Source organism: Lethenteron reissneri, chromosome 38, assembly GCF_015708825.2.
Source record: "Lethenteron reissneri isolate LAM-NWPU_2019-01 chromosome 38, ASM1570882v1, whole genome shotgun sequence".
Taxonomy (NCBI): Eukaryota; Metazoa; Chordata; class Hyperoartia; order Petromyzontiformes; family Petromyzontidae; genus Lethenteron; species Lethenteron reissneri.
Genome location: NC_083816.1, coordinates 7,021,162 through 7,041,709, shown reverse-complemented (window position 1 = coordinate 7,041,709; position 20,548 = coordinate 7,021,162). Strand labels below are relative to the sequence as shown.

General features: G+C 48.0%; 1 protein-coding gene across 4 annotated transcripts in view; it reads right to left on the bottom strand.

The window, feature by feature from the left end:
- Window positions 1–906: 906 nt before the first annotated feature.
- The window catches only part of LOC133351621 (protein FAM3C-like), a 41,237-nt gene continuing 21,595 nt past the window's right edge, over window positions 907–20,548 (bottom strand). For 3 of the 4 annotated variants that reach the window (XM_061566954.1, XM_061566956.1, XM_061566955.1), the window contains exons 5-10: window positions 17,326–17,449; window positions 14,310–14,368; window positions 13,754–13,804; window positions 12,769–12,853; window positions 11,447–11,573; window positions 907–4,753 (exon numbers count right to left, since the gene is read on the bottom strand). In XM_061566954.1, the coding sequence (XP_061422938.1) occupies window positions 4,664–4,753; window positions 11,447–11,573; window positions 12,769–12,853; window positions 13,754–13,804; window positions 14,310–14,368; window positions 17,326–17,449 (536 nt within the window). In that variant the 3' untranslated portion in view covers window positions 907–4,663. The remainder of the gene's footprint in view (window positions 4,754–11,446; window positions 11,574–12,768; window positions 12,854–13,753; window positions 13,805–14,309; window positions 14,369–17,325; window positions 17,450–20,548) is intronic. The other variant, XM_061566953.1, reaches the window with a different exon arrangement.

The following is a 20,548-nucleotide window of genomic DNA, read 5'->3' as shown; positions in this document are numbered from 1 at the left end:
TTCAACACACACACACACACACAAGCGCACACACTTGAATATCAACCAGTATTAACTTATTATGCTTTTAATGAGATCGAGAAATTACAAAACAAAGATTCCAATTAAACCCTTTTAGCTGCTCGTAAGAAAAAAAGAAAATCCGAAGCAGCGCAAGTGTACAGTTGTATTTCATGTACCACGTGCCAGAGCAGGACTTGCTGCTACTTAAAATATGGCAAAACCTTTAGCCATATCGATATTTTTATACATGGCTAATAAGACCGACTTCTTTGATAACCCACTCGTTCAAAATAATGAAAACGCTTGAGTCACCGTTGATTGGTTACATTAAGACACTGGAACTGCTAAAGTCATGGCCACCGCTGGTGGAACAGGCGGGTGAAATATCTGCGCCGAGCTCAAGCGATTCGAATCTCGCATCTCTCGCTCTCTCCGCTTGCTTCCCCCAATCGCCACCACGTCCGTGAGCGACGCACGCAGGGCTCGTTATATTTGTTCCAACGTCTCAGCGAGGAGGGTTTCCTATGCATTCTATTGCAGTAGTGCACTGCCACGTGTGCAAAAACGTGGCAACCTTGATGGTCAACGGGCGTGTAACAATTTAACACGTGTAAGGCTTTCGCGACCAATATTATTCATAATCAAGGTTTTTGGGTCAGATCGCATTATTTATAAATGTGTCGTAACCCTCCACCACCCGACACGGCCAAATAGTAAAAAATGTGTCACGTTTTTCAAAGGACAAAATAATTCACTTCTTTAGCCCACCGGTGTGCTGAACAGAAATCAAATTAAAAAATGCTGTTGATTCTCTCTTCAGCACACCGGTGGGCTAAAGAAGTGAATTATGTTGTCCTTTGAAAAACGTGACACATTTTTTACTATTTGGCCGTGTCGGGTGGTGGAGGGTTACGACACATTTATAAATAACGCGATCTGAACCAAAAACCTTGATTATGGGCGTGTAACAATTCAAACTGCACCTTGCCACCAAAATAAAGATCACCCCCCCCCGTTTAGCCTTAACAGACTGTTGGGGCAAGTGCTGTTAGCAAGCATCTACGAAGGCTGGCACAGGACACAAGAGGGTGGGTGGTCAGCACCACGCCCGGCCGCCGTCTCCCCGAGTAGCGATGTTTACACACCGCACCAGGTACTCATTTGAGGCCGAGTCGACCTAGGGGAGGCCCAGGACCGGTTCAGATAATCGGCACTGTTGTTTGCCACGACCGGGAATCAAACTCGGGTGGCCAGGTTTGTAGCGCAATGCGTCAACTACTGCACAATTGCTCCCCACCTATATACACCCACCCAACCACCCCAACACACACATACCCATCCACACACCGAACCACCGAGCAATTAGATAATTTGTCGTCATTTAGGGGGTTGCAAGAATGCGTTAGATTTTGTTTAGTTTGGACCATCTTGTTTGCATCGTCTCGTTTTGGAATTCACGTGTAGTTGGTAATTTATTGCAAGATCTTGTACGCTCCATCTCGTTGTGTTATCGGTCCCATACTTCATATTATTGTGGGAATTGTATGGCGGATTTGCACCGTCTCATTTGGATCGTACATCTTTATCCCACGTCCTGTCCCATGTCACATTTACATTGCGAGTCTCGTACATTTCGTCTCGTCTCGCGTGTGTGCTGCTTGACATCTGCATCACGTCCGTATAAAATGATTATGGTAAGAATGGATTCTGATTGATGCATCGTGGCATGACCCAGCTATTGTTCATCCGTGCACTGCCCATGCGCAACACGCCGTGAGCGATGGCACTATACCGGCAGCTCACGCAGAGATAGAGACCGAGCGCGCCAGTCCACAAGGAACATCGCAGCCACGTTCTTTGAAAGAGCCGATTGTGCCCCGTAAATTAATATTTTTGTCGGTGGTCCCGCCAATTTCCCCGCCGCGGTTTCTTGAAAAAGCATCTCAGCGTTAGCTCTGCGACATCCACTTTCCCCGTGGGCCGTTCTCCATTGCACTGTGCCGCCAGAGGTTCCGAATGGACGCTTACATCCCATAGTAGCACGACGCCGATAGCACAAAATCGGGACGACATTGTGGAGAAAGAACCAATTAAAGTCTCGCTCTCGTGTTTTACAATGAAAATTAAAACCGATTTAGAGGCCATGTGTCGGTTTTGATCCGAGTAGAAATCTTCTCTCCTGGCATTAAAGGTAATGAATATTGGCGGCGAATTTACCAAAATTGGTTAGGCAGTTGAGGATATTTTCAGGCTAATTAATTATTAAAAGCCCATCTCTTGCAGATGCGTCAATTGTGTAGAAGCGCGCCTTTGACCAAAACACCCGCAGTGCGCCCGAATTGAGAAGCAAAGCTGGTGCGAGTCTGGTCAGTGCTCGGATTGGTGGCCGCCATGCATAAGAGTTGCCAACACCATGGGCAAGAGGAGACAGATGTAATAGACCAGAATTATTCATTGCAAGGCCCACGGGGGGGCACTGGCAATCCCCAGCAATACAAAAAACGTAAAAACATCCCTTTTTTCAGGCGATGTGGCGGCCCTCAAGCCAATGTCTTATCGGCGAAAGGGGCCGCCCCCCCCCTCTGAAAATGAGTGAGGAACACGCAGACATTGTGTGCAGTAGACGGGAAGGCAGTGCAGCCAAACCCATTGTAGTTCTGCAACCTCCTCCCCTAACCCAACAAATCCACGCTGACCAGCGTTGTGATGCATGGCCAGACATCCCACGTGGCCAACGAGGCATGGGCCAAGGAGGCTCTCGTCATGCAGCGGATTGATACCGGCAAAAAAAATGCGCTGTAATATAAAACACGGCATGATGCCGAATCCGGAACACAAACACAACGAAATCGTGAAGACAACGATGCGTGGATACTTTTGCACGCAAAGGCTCTGCATGGCTGGCCTTCAGGCCAACCCGTGACATGAGTTTTACCGCCTATCGTGGGAGTAATATGCACTTTTAATGGTAGGCATGTATACAAAAGGCGTTCAAATGATGATAACTCTACATTAGGTAGCATTGCCACCCACATGTCAAGTATTACATTTCCAACATTGGCTAAAAAACCGATGCATACAAAATGTCATGGTATTCTACAAGAGGGGAAAAAAATTCAACCCAATGGAGAAAAATTTGGTTTTAGGGTCTACCAAATGCTGGATTTCAAAAGCCTAATTATTCAAACTTTTTACTTTCTATAGACTTCATTAACGTGTCTAAAAATAATAATCCACGCTTTAGGCTGCCGTTTCAGTTCACCGCTAACCACACGACAGCCAATCCAATTGCACGCACGCATTTTTTAAAATATATTTTGCACTATTTGATTTAGAGTAAATCCATACGAGTCCAATTTAGTATTTTTGATTTAAGTTTCAAGCGATTCCACAGCAGTCTGGTCGGCAAGATGATTGCAAATCACTTATTTTTTTTAAACGTACGTACAATCCAGCTTCAAGTTATTGCTCATTGCCACTGGCATGACATCACAGAACCACAAACTACATTAGGGGGACTATTACGCACGCCACCCCACCCGATCAATGCCCATCGCTAACCAAAACGGTCTGGCCAGGGCATGCCAGTAAGCCAGTGGCTCCGCGCGGGGGGGGGGGGGGGGGTTCTCCGGTCGACCGGTGAATGACATAGCAACGGTGCAAGGCCATGCTTGTGCCTACGGGAGGGGGGCGAGTACAGCAAGGAGGTTTTGCCGACAAACTCGTTGCAGAGTTTTGAGCGTCGTTGCCCACGCGTCTGTTCGCGGGGTTCTTCGGCAACTCCGGGTTTCCTCCCAATTATTGATCAAACAACTTAAAAACAGGACCCCGCCCCCCTTCTGCAAAAGAGGCTCGGTGTGGTTTTCGCACGTAAAAATCTAAATGGTCTGAAGCAGCACTTGGTGCCACGGAGGAGGTCACTGCAGTTGACACTTCTCCGCGATAAAGTTTTTATAAAAGTAACTCCAACACCATAACAAGGCGAACATAAATATCAAACCCAGCAGAACCCCCACCCCTCCTCTCCCTCTCCACGAATCACCTACAAGTTCATTATACATTCAATCGGGTACGGGAATTAAAACAGAAAATGCTGATTGCGGAAAATGTACACGTTGGACGCGCGAGAAATGTGTAAGTGGCATATCTAGTGTACAGTCTTGGCAATGCTTAGCCCAAAAGTGTTTCCAAGTAGGCCGCTGCTGGAGGGCTTGTAAATAATAACGGGACCCAAAGGGAACCCGAGCAGTGAACATGCCGGGGGAGGAAAGGGAAAAAAAACGGCGTAGATTTTCGCTTGAGAGTCCCCGTGTGCGAGCAGTAAATGATATGAAAATTGCACGGACCTCGAGCTCTCTCGCGCGCGTGCGCGCCAAACGCCGAAATTAAACTTAATTGTGCTTCGTTCGGCTAATGAGTGCAAGCAGCCGGCTATCGTTACAAGATTCACATAAACTGTTCCCGCGGATTGTACAGAGAGAGACCAGACGGCGGATGGGCGAACGAGACTCTCCGCCGCGCGTATATCCGATTAAATTAAATATAGCTTCAATTAAAAATATTTATAACATTCCTGAAACAGTAAACGTACGCGTCGCGTGCGCGCATCAAAATGTTTCGCACGACGTTCAAACTTGCGGGAGGCAAAAGGTGGGCTCCATCATTCCACTTTTTGTGGGACGCATCCTTCGAGTTCGATCAGCTCGGGCCAGCCCTCGTATTTGTTGGTCTCCTTGTTGTTTTTGATGTGCTGCGAAGGGAAAAAGAAAGGGGCGGGGGAGAGATGTTAAAGGCTTTCGAGGCGCGGCTCTAAAAACACGCGGATGTTGTGCATTAAGGGGTCAATGCCGACTATTCACAGGCCGCCCTGGAAGTCACGCGATGACGGTAATCTGCCACGCTGGCCATCGACTAACTGCCGTGTACCCATTTGTACTGCCGAGTGGGTAGAGGCGGGCGGGGGGGCCTTGAAGAAACCTGTAACTTTGTATTTTAACTTCCGAGCTGAGAGACGGAATCAAACTGGCAGTGACCACTGCACGGCAAGCCCAGTGTGCCGCTAACCGTAACACCACGGCAGCAGCGTGTAAAGATCTCTTGTTTTTGTTTTGGCAATGAGAAGCAAAGCAATGTGCATGGTTGTCCCCCCGCCCTGCAGCCCACACCCTCACACTTCTCCCCACAACTCCCCACACCTCCCCCAACCACCTCCCCCCATCACCATGCCATTTTCACTGACCCCGCTGCTAAAGGTTTCTGGGATATTTGGCACAGGAAATTGTGCCGGTGATAACGAGCACTGAATGGCGGTCATTGTGTCCGCAAGCTTCACGGAGGTGCGAGGTTAAAGGTACGCAAACAAAGAAGCTACATAGTGTTCTTGGCCATTTTGTGTTCCTCGAAGACACCGGTGCAACCGTCAAACGCACCAGGACATCAACAGGCCGATGCAATGCAACCACACCTCCTTCACGAATAGAAAATGAAATATACAAGCGGCAGGTGTGTGCGACTCTGACCATGCAACCCGAACTAGAATGATAAATACGAATTTTGATATTCCACGAAGCTCATGGTCCACCCTATACCGCATCCGTACAAACCGTGGCAGTAGATGCGAATACCTGACGCACAAATGGAAAATTAAAAACTCTCCAGTAGTGTGCGACTGTGGGTCATCCAGAACAGATTGTACAATGATTCAATGTCCGATACACAAATATGAAAGAGACATCGCAGAAATAAACTACTGCTGCTGCCACGGTTATCTGGCTTGACCACCTGGTTGTGAAATTGTAGTTGCTGCTCTGCATCTACATCAGCAGCCATACGAAAGAAAGAATAACAATTGGCATTTATTAAGGTGCAATTCATCCAGGGATCTCAGTGCGCCATGTACAAAGTTAGGAAATATAAATAATATTACAAGGTCATCCCGGAGCCCAAAAGTCATACGTTGTTGTCCTTCTCCCACACCTCCGATGAGCATGGTTGGCTACGTACGGTGCGAAAAAGTTCAAACGCACATGCAAGAGTTGAATATAATTGGCACCCTTACATTGTGACAATTCACGGAATTGCTACCGGGGGTATAGAATTGTTACTTTCCTAAAAAATAGTAATTCCAAATGCCTCCGACATCACTCGTCTTTGTGGATAACATTGATGATGTATAAAACATCTGCGGAATATTGTTGCTCGTTGACACACTTTTTCCCTTTAAAACCAAAAATGGGATTACATTTGGCGGGGGAAGAAGAGAGGAAATGGCAGTATCGAGGTAAAAGTGGGGACAAAAACGATCAATGTTGTTTTTAATACACAAACAAAATAAAAAGCGGTAAAAATCGAACACAGCATGTCCATTAGCCAGGTGCGTAACGCGACCGTGCAATCGGACGTCCATTAAATAAAAAGATGTGCCCTTCCCCTTTGATTTACCCCAAAGTCAGCCGCCATCGACGAACGCTCCCAATGCACGCTCCCAATGCACGCCCTTCCTCCTGCGACCCCACCAACGCTCCCCCCCCCCCACCCCGTTCCGGCCTCGTCGTGTGCGCACGGCCGCTCGCTGCCACCACAAGGTTTTTAACGCCGGCGCCTTCCGTACGCGGCCGTTAAAAGAAAAAAGGCGGTCGCTTGAGGTGGCACCGCGGGTACTGTCCCGTCGTAAACTCGGCAGCACGATACGTCGATTGATACGGTCTCTAGAAATGCGGCCGCGCCTCAAGACGCTGTCTCCCGAGCCCTTAATTTGAACAGGGAGTCGATGGCACGGATGACTGGGGGGAGAGGGGAGGGGGAAGGCAGTTCCAGACCATGGCGGCAAGCAGAGGAGAGATGGAGGCCCCTCTCTCTGAAAGGTTCAAGGTGTGTATTCAGGGTGTATTGATGTCAACCCATCGAGTTCAATCTATTATACTGGTAGGAACCTCCTGGTTACACCAGCCCACAGGGGATTATTGTGTCTGTCCGTCGTGCAGGGAGGGGCTGGGTGGGGAGGGTGGGGAGGGGCTGGATGGGGAGGGTGGGGCTGGGTGGGGGGTGGGGCTGGGTGGAGAGGGGCTAGTCACCCCGTGGTGCCCTTATAAAACTCAACGTTCAACCTACTCACGCCGGCTTGTGCCCGCCCTCACAGTCGGGCATATTTGCAGAATACACCACGCCGCCGTTGACCCTGGCCATTGACCGAGCAACCCAACGTTCCTACCAGCTCCCTCCGCAGGAATGTGTTTATGGTCCAGATATAGAGCTTATCGTGTGTGAGAAGCAGTTATTCTCTGCGTACGTAATTGGTCAATGCGAGCCCTTCTTCCAGGGACCAGAGAGGTGCTACGGTGCACCCCGCACAATGTTTGCTGCAAAAAACATCTGAATCGAAACTGAAACCACAGATCGGGAAATTTCAGTCGATCGTTATTTAGTTAGGAAATCCTCTCTGGAGTCTCAAGGCTTTTTCAGGAGGGGTCCTGCATTGGGGTGTTTGGAAAATGAATGATGGGTTTCACTAACCCACTTGCTATACTACCATCTACTGGTCATATTGCAGCTGTATAAGGCAGTATATGTTTGGGTTTTACAAATCTGAGTCACAAGTGTGCATCACCGCACCTGGTTTCCAAACACGACAAGCAAGGGACACGAGGATGTCCAGTTACAAACTTCTGCAGTGGACTCTGTTAGGTGTCACTTTCGTACCGATTGGCTGTACACGGTTTCCAATGAAGAGTCTTCTATTCAGGTGAAAGTAACCGATGGGAAAAACGCCTTATGGCCCATTCTGGCTGAATTCAATTGTTGAAGTCTCAGTTACATTAATCGTGAGATTTTTTGTGTGTTCACACTGTGGTTTAATTACACGGATTTTTCGTATTGCTCAGGTAACTTGAAGGGATCTCAGAATCAGTTCTAGGATATCTCCTTCAGCGGGCCACTCGCTAACGCACAACGGCGGCGGTGCAATGCTGAAGACGGCTGCTTGCGTTGTGGCCGAAACGTCGTGAGAATTATTTTATTTTTATTATTTTATTATTTTCCTTCTACGTGACTTTACCGAAAGAACCAAGAAGGTGCAATGCTGTTTGAGAGTTCCAACTGGGAACTTGGTCTCATGACATCGAGACAAGTTTAAGAGCAATGGTGAAAGAGACAAAACAAAAGCGTTATTAAACATATTATTTGCCATATCTAGAGGCTTCGCTCACCTCGTCTGGACGCTATCATACTTACCGTCTTCAGGGAACGTCGTCCTGCAATAGTTTCACTCGCCGTCAGACCATGCGGTCACAGCTTGGAAATAATTGCAGTCGCGCACCACCACCTAGTGGCAGCATACGAGGTGCACTGCATTCCCTCGTCATTAGCGCGGGATAGGATCCGGAGATTACGAGGGTATAGGAAATTTCGCGGATGATGATATCGGCCTACAAAAACCTATCTTTTTAAAGGAATTACCTTCAACGAATACGTAAATAAACTATGGAATACATGAAAATGATCGGAATAACACGTGTCTTTATTTAATCACTTTAATCTCACAACTTTCTTTCTCTCCCTCTCGATGCAGTCGTGTAAAGTTCCAAATGCGATTCGGGGACAGCCAAAACCGCGGATATCAAGTTCGCGAATAACGAGGGAATATCTGTACGAGTGCATGGATTCCCCTACGGATCTTTTTATGTCCCGAGGACTTACTGAAGGGCTTTCCTTTTCCCTAGGATGCTCTGGGGCCAAGCTGCCCCGCCTGTTCCTGGGGCGCCACGGTGGCGAGATATTAACTACCTCGCCTGGTATACAGGAGGACGTGGGTTTGATCCCAACCCTGATGGCTGTATATTTGGACTTTGCACGTTCTCCCCGTGGTCGCGTGGATTTTTCTCCAAGTCCTCCGGTTTTTCCCTCCACATTTAAAATCAACGCGCGTTTAGAGTATATGGCTGAGATAAATTTCCACTTGCCAAGCCACTTCGTTGAGCTATCATTTGTGGCCAGGTCGCTTCTGAAAAAGAGCTGTATAGCTCAGTGGGTCACGGGAATGGTGTGGGTTGGTGAACGTAAGGAACACAGAAATACTATACAACAATTAATTTTGCTGCACCGCGCTCTTGCTGCAGCCAACGTAGCGCAGAGGCCCTGTCATGAATGCTGGTAACCCATCCAAGCACCTATCCAGGCCCAAGCCAGCTAAGCTTCCCAAAGTGTGAAAAAAAATCGTTTGCATTCCGCTACGATATAGCCCAAAGGGCAAGGCTTGATACGAAGAGCGAAACTTGACAACGGGTCGAGGGAAAACCTGACAGCAAGTGTCATAGCAACAATGAGGGAGCGACCACGATGAATAAAGGTAAAGTATCTCCGCGTGAAAGGAAAGGACACCCAGGCAAAGGTGAAACCGCCAATTGAGAGAGGTGTGGTCTAAGACATGAGCCAGATACAGAGAGACAGACATATTAAGTTTCCATATAAAAGAAGTAGGTTACATGGTGTAAAAAGGGCTGGCCTTTTAGTGCAAACATATTTAAGTGAAGGGGCCCAACCATTATAAACTCTCATCTGTCAAATGAAATGTCGAGCAGATAACGCCACTTTGGATATGCCAGGATGAAGAGTTACATGCGTAACATTTGATTTGATTCACGGTTCTTATCTGGAGAATGTTGAAGATGGAAAATCGATTAAACAAAACTGCAAAGTTGCCTCCCGCTCAACTGATTATGTACATCTTGCCTCATCATTTCACCTAACGAGTCTACAATTACTCGCTGCTACGCAGTTTACCGGACGACTACACAATTCAAAATGCCGACTCAGAAACGTTGCGGTGGAGAGAGTTACATGGGCAGGGTTTCCCCCGCACATGTTAACTCCCTCGCCTGGTATGCAGGATGTCGCGAGTTCGATTCCGATACTGACGCCTGTCAATGTCGAGTTTCCCTCTCCCCATGGTCACGTGGATATTTCTCCGGGTTCGCCGTTTTTTTTCTTCCACACTTAGAAACGTGCATTTAAGAGTATTTGGCTGCGATACATTTCCACGTGATAAGCCACTTTGTTGAGCTATCATTTGTAGCGAGGTCACTTCTGAAAAAAGTTATATTGCTCAGAGGGCCCTTACCTGGTAAAATAAAAAAAAATAATAGTTGAGTATAGTTTTATTTTTATATTTAAAGGGTGTCCAACAAAGAGATGGAGCTCAACTGTACCTGACCCGGATGGCGTCAGTGATCACCTTAAGAATAACTTCAAAGCGGCCTGCTGCTCAAACGAGTGCTAGAAGATTTCCATCAACTGTTCGCAACCCTGTGCCGGTGGTGTCATGTCCACGTTCCTACGACAGGGGCCAAGTCCGTCCCACAGGAGCCTTTTTTTTCCAATTCACTGCAAGGAAATGAGGGCCTCCTCACGCCGTGCTCGGACGTGTGGGGGTTATTTGACCATAGTTTACCGCGCTGATGAGTGCGCGCTGCCCTCCGCTGACCCATGACGTAGCCCCGCAGCCGAAAACGTGGTCGCCCATCCAAGCAATGTTCAGACTCAAACCCTGCGTGGCTTCCTGGATCTGACGAGATAATAATTGTCATCTTGATTTGAAGCTTTCGTGACTGCAGGAATCCATCCTCTTTGGTTCTTTCGGTAAAGTCACGTAGGTAGAAAATAAAATAAATCGCGACGTTTCGGGTGCAACACAAGCGTCAGGTGGGATAGCGTGCCCGAAACGTCGTGATTTATTTTATTTCATACCCACGTGACTTTACCGAAAGAACCAGAGTATAATAATTGTAATTGGGACATTTATAAAGTGTAAGTCACTCAGGGCACTCGGTGCACCATTTTGGCTGATTGGGTCATAGGTACCGTGTATGTAAAGCACTGTACATATTTCTATTGAACAACCTCTTGGGGCATGAACACAAACACATACATGAATTAAGACCTTAAAGAAATGGTTCTTTATTGCAAGGCCCTCGGGCCACTGGCGGACCTTGGTGGCCTTTAGTGTAGCTCCTGACGCACCCCCCATCATTGTGCTGTCAAACACCAGTGGCTTCAAATGTTTGGCGGCCCTCACACTGATGTCTTAGTGCCCCCCCCCCACCCCGAAAATGAGTGAAGAACACTGCCTTTAAAAGGCACAAATAAGTTACATAAGCTTCGACTGCGATAAGGCATTGCCTGTGGATGTCAACGCAAAAAAAGAAACCCTCAATCTACATATTGGTCATAGGCTTCCACAGGGCAACCACATCACGCAACAAAGCGGCACCCTTTTTAAATGGCACTGAGAAATGCGAGTGGCTCAAGTGGACCCCGCGACCGGTATTTGAACTCGCGCGACCTTTTCCGAGCTCGAGTCGATCACTCGAACAGTGTCGCCGCACGTTCAATTAATCACAGGAAGCTAGAGAGAGAGAGAGAGATGAGAAACTGAGAGGTCTTTTCTTACCCTTTCAAATGGGCTCTTCATCCTGATGCCCTTGGCTCCCACAAACACCCAGCTGTCACGGAATCCCAAGTCACTGATGAAGCTGCTACCCAACTCCGCCAGCAAATTCCGAGCCTCGTCGTTCATCCTGCGAGCGACGACAATAAATAATAATAATAAAATAACATCACTCCAAATCACCCTCCTCCCCCCCACACTCTCCACAAAACTTTCCAGATGTTTTTGCTCGCTGCGCAGGGGCGTCACGCGCGTGCCCGATTAGGACACAAGCGGGACAATAATGGGCCGGCGCTTACAATAAGCGTGGATGGGCAACCAGCGTACCTGGAGAAAATCCAGGCAGCATGAAAAACGGTTGACACTCGGAAAAAAATGTTAAAAAGTCCAGCACTGGATGGCGACATGAACCCATTTGCTGTACCGCCGACTAATCAATACCCCGCAGCCCCAGTGGGGCCACGTTGTCACAGGAGTCGATTCATGTCCATTTGCCTCCTGGCTGAAATGCGGAAATATTTGTTTCCCAATCCAGCAAAAAATGTGGTACCCCCCCCTGTGTGTTTAACTTCCGAGCTGTGGCAAGTTTGAGCATTATTAAGGGCGATTTGGTGATAGCCAAATTACGGAGCGCTCGTTATTACGCTTGGCATGGCACATGGGAGGGGCGTGTGGCACGGCACCACGCCAAGACCGCCTTTAGCGCCATGTATTCCGGCACGAATTATAGGATTGGGAAAACGGCAAGAGAATTACACAGGGTTTCGATGTCAATTGCCACCGATGTTGTGCATGGTCAGCGATCGAAAGTGGGCCAACGAGACCTTCAGACAATGTGAGAAAAAAAATCGCTCAGCGGAGCAGGAATCGAAATCGGGTCACTGGGTTCGTAGCGCAGCATGCTAACCTGTGCGCTACCGCCCACCCCCCCACAAAAGACAAAGATCCCCCATGTAGCCTGAACATACTTCTGGGGCAAGTGCTGTTAGTGAGCACCTATGAAGGCCAACACAGCACATAAGGGGGTGGGGGTGCCCAGCACCACGCCCGGCCGCCTTTGTGTTCCAAGTTGCGAAATTTAAACATTGCACCAGGTACTCATTTGAGGCTGGGTCGACCTCAGGTAGGTCCTTAAACAGGTACAGATAATCGTCACTGGTGGTGGCAGTGGGCATGAATCCAACTCGGATCTCTGCCAGGTTCGTAGCGCATGGCGCTATCCGCTACACTACCGCTCCCCCCCAGACAGTATACGCACTCACACGTGATGATAATAATGAAATGAATGTTTGCTCAAGAAGATCCTCGTTCAGCAAACGACTCACTTGCTGGCCGCGTCATCAAAGGACGCGATCATAACGATGGACCCATGCTGTATGCCCTTCAGGAAGACGATGAGATCATTGACATCTGAAAAGCAGCGAACATGACAAATTGGAAATCAAACAAAGTGTAAGTGGGAGCCGGAATTTTAATTGTATTTATTTTGAATCATTTTATTTGACAAGCGTGCTACGATTGACCTCGCTTCCTGCAGCAGTTCAATGAGTAACCAACCCCACCCCCTGCAGCGGTACGACAGAGCGCCCGTTGATTTTAAAAGTAACGTTTTTGTTTTACTCAAATTTGTTTCAGATAGCACAGGGCACGAGATGCGTAGAGGTACGTGTTAACCCCAGACAAAAGCAGTTTATTTCTTTGTGAAACAGATCGCTTTGAAGAGGTCAAAATTGTTGATAATATGGACCGCTCTTGACTCGTACAGCTTAAACACAGTAAAGTCTCGATAATTAATCTGTGGGAATCGGTGGTAGGAATGATCCGGGTATTAATCGAACACCGCAAATGCAAAACAAATGTAAAAGATACCAAAATCGTATTTATTGTTTACTTGCAAATAATTTGGCACGAAGACGTGTAACAGCACGGGGTTGGTTTTTTATTTTTGGTTCGTAAGTGTTACCCGGTCACCGGGTCGCGAAGGAGGAGTGGCTGGGTAAATGGAACAATGGCACGCGCGTTTGCAGCGCGAGTGGAATACCGCGAGCTGTATTTTTTTAAATAATAAACGTTTTTGTGTGAGATCGCGTTATTTATGAATGTGTCGTAACCCTCCATCACCCGACACGGCCAATCAGCAAAAAAGTGTCACGTTGACAAAAGACAAAAGAGTTCACTACTTTAGCCCACCGGTGTGTTGAAGAGTGAATCCACAACATTTACAATTTCACCCGGGTAAAGCTATTTTATTGAAATAAAAGCTTAAGGAGGAAAACGAGAATAATTTTTCTTCCGACACCCTTCGCTTACCCCCTCCCCACATGTCCACTGACTTTGTAGTCGTGAGTTCACCCGTCATTCCTGTGGCCAGACAAAAAGGGGGAGACAAAGACAGCAAAGGAGTTGCAAAGGAAATAAATTTGAAGTCGTAGGACAACCGCGTGAACTTATGGCATCCTCGCAGCAACGGCTTTTGGCTCGCCATCGAAGAAAGACGGTCACTGCGTCGCCCGCTTTCAGATGCGCTTCTGCGGCTGTCTGGAACGTTCTTCCTTCCGATATTAGGAAGCCATTGGAGCTATGCACTTTTAAATATAGATGGATAACTCGTTTCTTTAGAGCTGCTTTTTGTTTAGTTTGTTGTTCTTACCCCACACCTACGATCAGCACGGCTGGCTTTGTTCGGTGCGAAATAAGTTCAACATACATACAAGAGAATGTAATATGATGACACTACGAATATATATAAACTAATTCAGTTACGTTATTGTTTGAAACTTCTAGCAAATAAAATTGACGGTCTTCCATATGAATATATTCCTGCATTGAGCTAAAGGGCCTGACACCAACCAAGATACTCACTCACCATTGACCACAGCCATATTCATCCCCCTCCCGACGTTGTTTTTCACGCTGCTCATAATTCTGTACAAAAAGAAAATCGCAGGACGCGGAGAGAGAAATGTCAGACATCGCACCGAAGGAAGAGTGTTCGCTACAACCGAAAAATGCATCGGAGAGCCGCACGGCACAACCGCGTGAACCTACGCTGTCGTAAGAGAGAATCTTATGACCTTATTGCACAATTAATTTGATGCATCACACACACAAATCTTATTTGATGCATCACACACACAAATAGAGTGTAAAAAAAGGCTGCGAACGAAAGCCATGTGCCATATTTAAATGCTTATCAGATTAAAGCATTGTTTTGTGCTTTATCAAAATAACTGCAATAAGTATATATCTTTTTATATCTGTATTTAAAGGATGGCAACATTAGGTGGTCTGGTAAATAGCGTTGTGTTCTGAACGTTTTAAACAAGAGCGAAAACACACAATGTGCATATTTAAAAGGGCAAGTAAACTCACACCGCTGTTTTAGAGAAAAAAAAAAAACACATTCAACAACAAAAATCCACAAAGCCACTCATCAACGGCGCACGGCAAAGTGGCGAACACTTTCAACGTCGGCAAAGCCCAGGGGTCAGCAACCAAAACAACAACAAGCATTATTTTCGAATTCGCTAAAAACCCCCCCCCAACATTTGAAAAGCCACAATGCAAGTGGTGAACACGAAACTGTGGTTCTTAATAAATAAGGTCACGTAAAGGTCCTTAATGAGCCGCAGGCTGCCCGACCCCTGCCAATGTTAAACCGGACTTCCATGGTCAGGGGTCGGCAACCAACAAGGAGGAGCCATTTATTTTGAATTTCAAGAGCCGCGCACTGCAGTCCTAAAAAAAAACAAGAGTCGCGTGCGGTACCGCAGCCGCCGATTCCCCTGGAAAAGCCTCACAACGGACTGCCGAACATGTGCGGCAAAAAAAAAACAAACCTGTCAGACAAAAACGATTTCCCCCGGCAGGCAGGGTCGCATGTCCGGTGGAGGAGGCGGCGGCGGCTAATTGAACGATTGATAAGCCTCCGTACAATTGACGTCGCTCACATCGGACACGCGCTCGCGCGTCTTGAGTAACCGTGGAAAATTCGCGCCGGATTACGTTTGTCATGCATGCAGATTCAAGACAGAGGCCTGCGCTGTGCGACCAAAAATGCCCGCGATTTGTCAAGCGCAAGTACCAGGATATGTCAGGATTCACACCCGCCTGCCCACCCCCCACCATCCCCACCGTGATTCTATGAACTGTCAAGATTTGGGGGTTGCGATTTCATTCGGTCTCGTTTTCTCACATCTCGCTTGTAGTTTCGTCCACTTCCACCTGGCCTGATATTATGATCGTTATCAGCCGTGATCGATCCACTGCGAGATGAAGGCCTCTCGCCGCCGCCACCACCAAGAAGCAGACTCATGAATATATCAGAAGTTTCCCTTGCCTTCACCCCCCACCAGTGTAATGTAAGCATTGTGTTTTCTCATGTCAGAGCTATTATTATCATGTAATGTCCTAATATACAGCTTCTGCTGTATCACCGTGCTATGAAAAGGCGGTTGAGCCGAAATATACCAATTATACATATAATTTGCATACATTGTAACTTGAACAAATGGATGTACATGTTAATCCACTGCTGGATGATGGCCTCCCGACACCGTGTGGGTCATGGAGTTAGATTTGCCCTGTTGTTGCACGGTACATTGCAGCAATGGGTTTTGCAGCACTGCCCTCTGCTGCCCACAGCAGGTACGCTGCATTAATCACAAAACACAGCCTTGGCCGGGCAGTGGTGTTTCTACGCTGCACGTGGCTGTGATCCTGCACTGTGGAGGCTGCAGCGAGGGTTGGTGGGATCACCGCACACAGATGTTGTGAAACTCTCTTCCCGTGGGCGCCGCGGTGGTGAGATGTTAACTACCTCACTTGGTATACAGGAGGTTGTGGGTTTGATCCCAATCCCGATGCCTGTATATTTGGAGTTTGCATGTTCTCCCTGTGGTCGTGTGGATGTTTCTCCGGGTCCTCTGGTTTTCCCCTCTCCATTTCGAATCAACAAACGTTTAAAGCATTTGGCTGCTGTACATTTCCACACGATGATAAGCCACTTCTCGTTGGGTGATCATTTGTGGCCAGGTCGCTTCTGCAAAAGAGCTATATATAGCTCCGTGGGCCTTACCTGGTAAAAACAAAATTGTTTAGTTTAATAGTTTTTGAGCCGCCAAGTAGCTTTAAAAGTTGCATAAGAATGAGCGCCGCCAGCCACAGGCTCGAGCCTGGGCTCGTGGATATACCCTGAGCATGGCTGAGAGACCATGCTCGGAGCCTGCTCAAGTACAGCATGGCTCCGAGCCAGCTTGGCTTTGAGTCACGTTTAATCTTGTCTCACTTGAGCCAGGGCCAAGCCTGAGCCGAGAGGCTTGACTGAGGAAACGGGCCTAAGAATGTAAAAGGTAGGGCTGAGCCTTTAGTAGGCAGTGGGGAGAGCTCAGCCCCCTACAGCCCACCCCCCCCCTCCCTTCTGCCCCTCCCTCCCTGCCTCTACTGCTGTGCAGAGGTCGCAACCGGGTACCCGATACCCGTACCCTACCCGATACCCGGCTACCCGTACCCGGCCGGGTACGGGTGCCCGTTTGCGACCCTGGTGCGGCCGGGTACGGGTAGACCGTGAGTCACTGGTGAGTAACCGTTTATCACTCATTTCCCAACGTCTTGTCTCTTCTCACAATTCAAGTTCCTAGAATCAACCCACCCGTGCCTGCAACATGACTTCATCCCAGAGGTCGCAATCGGGTACCCGGTACCCTACCCGTACCCAGCCGGGGTAAGGGTACGGCCGGGTACGGGTACCCATTTGCGACCCTGGTGCGGTCGGGTACGGGTATGGGTAAGGAATCAAAACCCGTTTGCGACCTCTGCTGCTGTGACAGTAGAATGGCTGTGTGGCTGTTGCGTCGGCTGCATGTGTGTAGAGAAGGGCTCACATCTGATCCTCCAGGCAGATTTTGGGTCCCACGATGTTGGCTGCCCCGGAAAGCAACCGGAAGGCGAAGTGTTTCTCCGGGCACGCCTCGGCAAGCCCGCATTTGTAACTGGCCAGCTTCGGGTCTGCGATTCAACGCACATTAAAACAAACAAAACAAGAAAGCAGGCAAACGTAATCAAATACGGTGGCGAGATGTTAAGGGTGACATTGGTGGCGAGATGCTAACTGTCTCGCCCGGTATGCGGGAGGTCGTGGGTTCGATCCTGACCCTGACGCCTGTACATTTGGAGTTTGCGTGCTCTCCCCGTGGTCGTGTGGATTTTTCTCCAGGTCCTCCGCGGTTTTTCCCTCCACATTTAGAAAAATGCGTTCAAGAGTATTTGGCTGCTATACATTTCCGCGTTATAACCCACGTTGAGCTATCATTTGCGATAGCCAGGCCGCTTCTGGAAAAAAAAGAGCTAAAAAGAGATCGGTCGGCCTTACCTGGTAAAATAAAAAAAAACTGTCTAAATTGTTTAGTTTTTAGAACGCATCGTGGAGGTGAGAGTGGGGTTGTTGGCACGGACGTGCCAACATTTACCACGTGGCACGCAAACCTAATAAACGAGTAAAAAAAACTCCCCACCACATTCATCATGAACATCGCATTTATCTATCCACTGCTGGATGATGGCCTTTCCATGCCGTCACCACCCCGTGATGCCACAATGCATCTTCGCTCCTGTACACGAATGGACATGATCGCTCCGTCTCCACGGAGGTCGTACTCAGGCGTTTCCTTGTTTCATTGTCTTCACTACCGGCCACTGTCCCTTCTAGCGACGTTCCCCGTCAATCTAACCTGTTGCTCGGGATCTCTGGCCTATGACCAAATCACCCAGAATGCACCCAATTCAGTGAGACGAGCAATCACAATGAATAACAATCGGCTGATACAGACGACTGCTGCGCGTCTATATTGTGAGCAGCAGAGGGCAGTCCAGCAAAATCTATAGCTATGCTTCCTGCCCCTTCACCAATCCACCCCTCTGGCAGTGAATTATGGTCAAATATCCTTCACTGCCAACAGGGCATGGCAATAGCTTCCTGCAGCAGTGGCTTGACACAAAAGAGCTGCAGAAAAAACGTTTCCAGTATGTACTGTGCGTGGGTAATCCACAACGCCGCATGGCAGGCCGCTGTTACACCGGGTGTCTTAAAGCTAACATCCAAGCAACGGTGACGGTAACCGAAGCAACAAAACCTTCATATTCATTTCAACCCCCCACCCCCACCTCACCTGCAAGGCAAGATACCTAATCCAAACGTGCTTGCCAAGAAAAACGTCAGAGCCTTTATTTCAACCGGGCGGCGAGAGTACATGGAGACTCAAAGCCTGTTATTCACGAACGAGAACACATCTCTTCGCAGGAGGAAGCCCTCGCTCATAAACATCGGGCAGTTCGCCAGCAACGGCTGAAACTAGCAAGCCCCGACTTGGCTGTTGAGACACCGATGGTCGAATCTTAATTTGGAGCTTTCGTGACTGCAGGAATTACTCTTTGGTTCTTTCGGTAAAGTCACGTATAAAGATAAAAAAATAAATTAAATAATAGCATACGACGTTTCGATTGCAACACAAGCAATCGTCATCAGGTATAAAAGAAATAGCAACAAAAATCTAACCAGAAAACTATAGACAGACATATAAGCAGACAGATATCACAAGTCCGCTCCAGAGTTTTGCCTGCGTTGAATCGATTCGCTCTCGGAAGGCCAACCCCCCCCCCTTCATGGGCGATGTGCGAGACAAATACGGGTGGGAAGCATTTCTTTTTTGTAGGGACACCCACGTGACCGGGAGCAAATACGAGGCAGGACAAAAAAAGAATTGCACGACAAGAAAATCAAGCGCAACGTGCAAATATCCACGACGGATTAAGGAAAGGCCAAGGAAGATGAACAGAGGTGCAAAGCTTAATAGAAAGTGGATGAATACAAAGTGCTAGTTAACAAACATATTTTTTTATATATAAAAAAAAACGAAAGATTTCTAAGTAATCAATCTGGAGTCATCAAAGACAATGTTGCCGGATTAAACCTTTCCCATTCTGAGACATCTGCAAGTTGCAGGATGGGTCCCGTTCACCGCCGCATCTCTGAAAACGCAAGCAGTTCGTGTTCATTTTATTCAGAGGCATAGCGCCGTTATTTTAAAGACATTGTAACCGTAGCGACATAACCGCCACCCCGCGATAGCTGGCGAAAGAAGGTGCCATACGCGCCCTCACGCATTGGCCTCGTGGGAGCCTCGGTACAGATTCAAGTTATTATTACGTTGTATGATGTACACGTACGTACATAATTGGAACGGGGAAAAGGGTTGAGGGAACAGATGGTTCTTGCAGGAAAGGACGCAGGATTTGGCTCATGAGGTTCCACGGTCGGAAGGAACTTTCACCAAATTCGAAGACTGCTCGTCCTCGGCGCATGACAACGTAGTTTCGTGGCGCCTTCTCAGATTTTGAGAGCTAAAGTCAGGGTTAGGAAAACGCAGATTGCATTTATATTGGCAGAGCCATAGCGTGCAGTCTGAAAACTAACCAAGTCCAATCTAACAGATTATTTGGTGATGACGCCACTCCATTTGGCAGTGGTGGACGAGCAAAAATAACACCAAACAAACACGTTAGTCATTAACAGTGTGGCCTTTAAAAGAAAAGGAAAAAACTATACATAAAAGGTGACATTTTGGGCAATTGCCCTTCTTCACAGCACAGAGAGAGAGGTCAGAGAAATCAGCCCTAGTGCGATCTCTGTTGACTCCCTGCTCAAGTCAACTCAAGATCTCGGCCAAGATCTCAGCCTTTGAACGATTGCCTCTTCCCCCACATCGACGGTTAAACGGTAAAGCTGCAGCCCCTGCAAGTGCTTGCTCATGCCACTGCTGGCAGAAGGGCCATTCTCGAGAGGTGTTCGACTTATTCATTCTACGGTGGCGAGACCTCTTCGAAGGAAGGTGGTGGGGATACTCACACTTTACCCCACCACTGCACTTAACCTGCCCGCTGATCGACTAACTGTGGCGTGCCCTGCTTATACCGCTGGGCGAACAGAGGCGTTGAGGGGGGGGGGGGGACTTAGGAAACTTGCACCATTGTTAGAACTGCCGTGCCAGGAAATCGAGTTAAAACAGTAACTTTTAGATATCTGCTATCTAGAAAACAGTTAGCCATGTA